At 41.4% G+C, this 6,396-nt stretch overlaps 1 protein-coding gene across 1 annotated transcript in view; it reads right to left on the bottom strand.

The window, feature by feature from the left end:
• Window positions 1-6,291: 6,291 nt before the first annotated feature.
• Window positions 6,292-6,396, bottom strand: part of HEY2 (hes-related family bHLH transcription factor with YRPW motif 2) — a 9,856-nt gene continuing 9,751 nt past the window's right edge. Inside the window, exon 6 of the mRNA XM_010183422.1 lies at window positions 6,292-6,394. Coding sequence (XP_010181724.1) covers window positions 6,292-6,394 — 103 coding nt within the window. The remainder of the gene's footprint in view (window positions 6,395-6,396) is intronic.

Below are 6,396 nucleotides of genomic sequence, written 5' to 3' on the forward strand. Positions count from 1 at the left end.
GGCTGCCCGGTGGGATGGCTGCCGAAAAAGAGGGCACGGGAGGGGAAAGGTGAGGGACCAGCTTTGCCTACCCAGAGGAAAGGAGATAATCCTTGGCTTGGGGAGCTGGCGTGCCCCACCACTGCTCCCCCTTGCCACCCTGGTGCCTCTTCAGAAAAACAAACCCAAGAAAACCCAAACAAAATAAACTCCCTTCTCCTCCACCAAAATACATTTAGAAAGCAACAGAGGGAGGAGGGGTGCGGGTAGGGAAACGATGTTCTTTTATTTTAAGGCTTGTATATTAAACCAAAATGTTGCACTGGGAAGTGTCATTAGAAAATATTGAGCTATCCACACACAACAGACCTTATCTTGTTAATCTAATTGCAAAAGTGTACCTTAAATGCATAACATTTTGTTTTAAACTCCTCAAGGAAGAGTCCTTCTCCTAAAGAAAAATAAAGTTACTTGGCTCTCTGCTATATTAAAAAAACAAAACAAAGAAGTATTTAGAGGTAAATCAAAACTAAGTGAAAAAAGTGTGGGCCTCTAAGTAATCATAATTTTGACTCCTTAGATTTATGGATTGCCTTGCAGTAATTTACTAGATTTTTACCTACCACATAGTAATACAGAACACTATAGGTATTCTTCACAGGAAAACCACTTTTCTTTACACATACTGTTTCCTGGACCAGTTTGTTGACTCCATAGAAGGAGGTATTGCAGGTTAATATATATGAAGACATGGACAGAGTTAGAAATTTCCCAGCTGTTAGGTGATTGCAATCACAATTTCAGTGTTGCATCAAGGTATTTTTTTCATTGTGAAGAGTTTCCTTTGTAGAAGAAAAAAATGCTGGATATGGACTGTGTGGAAAGCAAAATTAAGTCAACACCTCAGAAGGACTTTCCTGTAGAATAAGTAATAACACTGTTCAGATAATCCCTGTCTAAAGCTTTTAGCTTTTCTTTAATTCAATTACAGCAGCTGTAGTTGTAAAAAAGGAGTCTGCGTCTCCAGACCATGAAAGTAATTAAACTAAACACATTTCCTTTTATTTCCTATATTTATTTCCCTTTGCTTCTCATATTTGAATTTCTAGGGTATCACACTAATTCATCTGTCCTAGCTTTTTACTGCCACCATGAATGCAGAAAAATAGCTCTTTAAAAATAACTTATATTGTCATAACCTTATAATCACCACCACTGCTGCAGCCAGAGCATTGAAATTCCAAAGTTAGTGTTGAATGAGCCCATTGCAGGTGTTGACTGGTCTTAGTTTTACAAGATGGATAGATGATAACAACACATTATCATAATATGAGTTGGATACTGTTCTGTTGTTTCTTCAGGTGAGAAAGACACTGATTCTTTGACAAAATTAGATCACGTGAAAATATTCTTAAGCTTCAAATCCTACCTCTCCACAGGTGATGCAAGATAGATAAGGAAAAATTCAGCTGCCTGGCCATTTGCATCCCGTACCACTTAAGCAGCCTTAGGTTTCCCAAGCATCTACACAGGGCTGGTGGAGGTGACACAGAACACAAGGGAGACCTGCACCTTCCAGAGTGATAGTTGGAGCCCAGCCTAGGGCACAGCAAATATTTGGGCAACTGAATTCTGACTAGGTGATTGTATTACACATTAACAGTGCTTTACAGTAGTAGCAATTACCAGAGGAGGGGGAAAAACTCAACCCAACACAAAAACCTAAACCAAAACACCTCTTTTCAGATGATGAACCCTCATTTTTTAGTCTCCTTTGTAAATCAGGAAAGGTTGGGTTTACCCTCAAGTTAAGAGTCCAGGATTTCTAGCACCTGGTTGGTGCTCCTCTGCTTATCATTTCTGGTCATGGTCAGATTTGTTGCTGCAGTCATCTCTTGTGAGACCTTTACACGGTAGCTTCCAAAACACAAGTCTTTGCTGTGTTAAATGGTGAAGCAGAGCAACAGAGCACAAGTAAAAATTTTGGCACTAAGTAAAACTACAAGTAGGTTCAGGCAGTAGCCTCATACAAATGAGCACATGAAGCTTTCACACAAAGCTATACCAATTTCTTAATCTTTTCTCGAAGTTGGACAAAGCTACCTGTGACTATTAAATCACTTAGGTTCTCATTTGTGTGATTTCAGGTTATCTATGACTATAGGAGCAGATCACTAATGAGACTGGTCACTACAGAGCTGGTAACAGTCCACAGTTCAGTACTATTTTCTGATGTACTATCTTCTGATGAAAAGACACTTGTGACCTTTTTCTATTATGAAGAATAAATTTCTCATTTACAATAGCCCTAAGAATTTGTCAACATCCATGTCCCAGGCTTCTGTAAATGCCCTTTACGTATCTCATGACATCCTGATTGAAATCTTGCCTTTTAGAATAGCTGTGAACAAACATTTTGGAGGCTTAGCCTAGGGAGGCAACAGCATGAACTGGCAACTCCTGACAGTTGTTCAGGCAGATGTAGTCATAGCCAGGATACGATTTGAATATACGCATTCATCCCTTGGCCACAGTAGCTGGTTTTTCTTCTGGGGCAGCATCTAATGCCAGATTTCCTCCACTTGCAACCAGAGCAAAGGGCGAGCAGGCAGCACCGCATCTCAGTTGCCCGTCTCCTGTTTAGGGTAATAACCTTCTCTCGGTGTGACATGACACAGTCAGTCCTGCAGCTACAGCAGTCTAAGTGCTTTTTATTTGCACTGCTGAGGGCTAAGGTTTCGAGCCTACTAATGCTGAGTGACAGAATTGGTTTTTTGCTTTTTGCTCTTAAGAAAAAATATTCGAGGGAACTGCATAACCTCCTTTCATCCTCTTGATAACTGGAATTGAAGGTTGCAAACCCACCCATTGAAAAGTTAGTCAAAGCCAAGTGCTTGCTTATGAGCAAGCAGCCTGATTTGCCTTCTTGTGGTACGTGCTATGATCTAGTCCTAAATTACATAAATTACAAACTTTCTTCTTCCTCCAGTTCCATTCATCACTGAATGCAGAACAAAGACAGAAAAGGGCTAAACTAAGGTCATGTGTGCACAGCCATAGGTCCTACCTTTTGGATCTTGGTTATGCCAAGGAAAGAATTTTTCCTTGCTCTGATTTAAAAACTGCATAGAATCTTTCAGCTCTACAACCAAAGCCATCAGAAGCTATGATACTTTTCCAACAGCACATGTGAGGTATGTGTCTTCTCCATTGGTTTCTCACTAGGGAAAGCTTCATCTAGTCTTACAGAGTCTCAGGACTAAATGGGCTTGAAGGCTGAGCTCCTGCCCCATGTGCTGGAGCCTTCAGGTGATTCAGATTAAAAAAAAACAACCCAAAAGACAACAAAATGAAACAAGAAAATAAAGGAGACATCAGCAAGTCAGCATCCATGAATCTGGCCTGTTTTGCAAGAGTGAAAATGGGATAAGCCCGAACACACAGCCCACACAAATCCATCTTTGATGTCTCAGAATGCTAAAATAACTGCACTTTCATCTAATCAGTCTCTTAGAAATATTTTTTCAAACTGCCTTATTCTAAAAATGAAAAGGGAAAGTGTTTCATTTGAGGCAACCAATGGTAATGTTTTGAGGCACATGAATTAGATTGAAAGCCCTTAGGTGGAACCAAGTTAGTGGCTGCCTTTTTTTAACACAATATGATGCATGGGAGACCTCCTACCAGGCATTTAGAGATCAGGTTAATAGTTAACAGCTTAAAGTCAAGTAGGGTTGCAACCTGCTCTTTTTCATGTAAATAAAGCCTACTTTTCATTTACTTGCCAATTCACTAATGTAATCTTTATTCTTGAAACTGCTCATATGAACAGTGAATGGTACCTGAACCAGATGCTGCTAAACATGACAGTACAGCAGTGCAGCATTTGTGTCCTGAATCAAAAAGTGTCCGATTCCTCCACAAATAACAAAACTTGAAAGCAGGTCAAGAGTGATTTACAGCACAGGGGTGGAGACCCATCCTCCCCCTCTTTTGCCCATTTTCTCCATGTGACAGCATGCTGCTCAGGCAAATCACAATCCCTCCTCGCCTGGGGGCTGGAGACTGGCTGATATAGGCGAGGATGAGTGACATGTTTAACATTTGGGAGCAAGGGGTGATGGCAAGCAAGCCACTGAGCTGAGATTGCATATCAGCGATGTATGACATCGTCACTCCATTTCTGTGCCTCAGTCTTGTCAGCTGTTATTTGGGCATAATAATCTTTTAGTGTCTTTTGGAAAAGTAAGATTTCGTGCTTATCCTTATGGGCAGAGCTCTACGTGCCTTCTACAGATGGGCTTTGCAGATCTAAGATGAAATAACAAACTGTTGCTTCAGTGAGAACTGGTAAATTAGAAGACCAGAACTGGAGGGAAAATCTACCCTCTTGCAATCCAGATATTTAATGACATCATTAGGCTAAATTTTTTCCCCTCTAAACACGGGCTCCTTGAGAGGATCTGAAGGAAAGCTGATCCTAGAAGCCCCAGTGATTTTCGGGGCTCTCTGGGCGGGGTTTGTATCATTAAGCACACTGTCAATGCAGAACCCAGATTACAAGCCTGAAAACTGATGCTGCTTTAGTAACTGCTTTTTTTCTGCCTGTTTCAGAGCATGCTGTACAAGACGGGCTCCCTGGCTGAGCAAGGGGAACAGAACATGATGGTGCAGCCGACAGGCTTCTTACCAGTGGCAGAAACTAACCCTGAGTACGCGAGTATTCCTCAGGAGAAAACAAAAACTGCAACAAATCATCCATAAAACGCAGTCAAAAAGGACTTCGTTTAATTAGTGATATGTAAAGACTTTTGCATAGAAAAAGGTTAACAAAGTAATGCATAAAAGACCGACTAGGTACAGTATTTTTAAAACAAATATTTTAAAGTATACTTTGCATAATGTTTAACATTCTTAATGCTTATTGCTTTCTCCACACAGCAGAGAAATCAAGTGCATAATAATACATGCTGTGTTTTATTTTTTTTTTTGCATAAAATCTCTAGTTCTTGACTGGATGTATTAAAATACTTAGATTATTTTAAGTCACTGAAATATAAAATGAAAGCAAACCATTTTATGCAGCACTAGTTGTCTGGGTATTGACAAAATAATTTACTGACAACCCCTGTAATACATTCATTTTGGTTTGGAATCAAACCCACATTACAATGTTGGCATGTTAATAGCCAATTTAAAAATTGTCCCTACCATAACTTCATTCATACCCAGAGTGATCGTTCCCAGAAGTTGATAGTGAAAATAAGAGGGTTCTTGCACAGAATCAGCTAAAAGTAAATGTCCAAATACAGCTAAATAAGTTAATTTGAACTCTTGTGACACTGAGTCTCTTGTATTGGCATGCATCAACTGTATCCAAGTGTGCACGCTTTAAATAGATGGTTACTTCTGGTTGCATGACAAATTCACTGTTTGTGCAGATAGGAGCTAGCACCATATTTAAGCCATAAAAAGGGGTGCCTCAAGGCTCAAAGGCAGTGCTGAAATGTTCATTAATCCTAGCACTGATAAGATAATTGCTTTTACCAATGCTATGCTAGATGTCACAATTTGGCAAGTCTGTACACAGAAAGTGAACTAAGGAAGCAAGAACAAGGCCTGTCAAACTGAACATTCTTCCTCGGCAATCTTTTGGCTAAAAAAACCCCCCCTCTCCCCTTCAAGAGCAAGCTCTTCCCTGGAGAGATATTCAAGTCCTGAAGTTGAATGCAGGATTATGCCCCTCTCCCATACCTGTGCAATGTTATTTGTTTTAGCAGAACACACTAATATATATATAACCTTTTTTTCCTTATTATTTTTTCAACATCAGGCACTTATGAAACTCAAACTGTTTTTCTAGCCTGGGGAGACATGATAGGTGCGATCCCTCACCTCTTTGCCAAATAAGGATGCATAGCTGGAGAATTATTAGTTCTAGTGTCTACCTATTTCCCAGGAAACCTCTACAATATGCAGATATGGTCACACAGTTTCTGAAAGCCACTGCTGCTCCCTCCAGGTGCCTCCGATGAAACAAACCAAGAAGAAGAAGAAGAAATCACTCCATGTCCTCTCCGATGCCTGAAATGAGCAGGACAGCTGTGCCGTTCTTCAGCGGCCTTGATGACACCTCTCAGGCCCTTTGGGTGAAGGCAGCCACTCGGCTGGGCTGAGCAGGAAGGACACGGTGGGTCCCACAGGCTCAGGCGTGGGTGTGGGTGTGCACGTGTGGGAGGGGGGTGTGGGTGAGCACGCGCACTTGTGCTCAGGGAGAGGAGGGAGCTGGACCAGGAAGGGAGAGTGGGGGACTTAAAAGGCTCCAACTTCAGTCCCCCAGGGTCGGTATGGTTTAGTGGTGCCCCCGCTGCCAGCCTGCTGAGGGCTGGCAGTGGCTGATGCGGCCAACGGAGGGGT

Source organism: Mesitornis unicolor, unplaced genomic scaffold (assembly GCF_000695765.1).
Source record: "Mesitornis unicolor isolate BGI_N332 unplaced genomic scaffold, ASM69576v1 scaffold36704, whole genome shotgun sequence".
NCBI lineage: Eukaryota > Metazoa > Chordata > Aves > Mesitornithiformes > Mesitornithidae > Mesitornis > Mesitornis unicolor.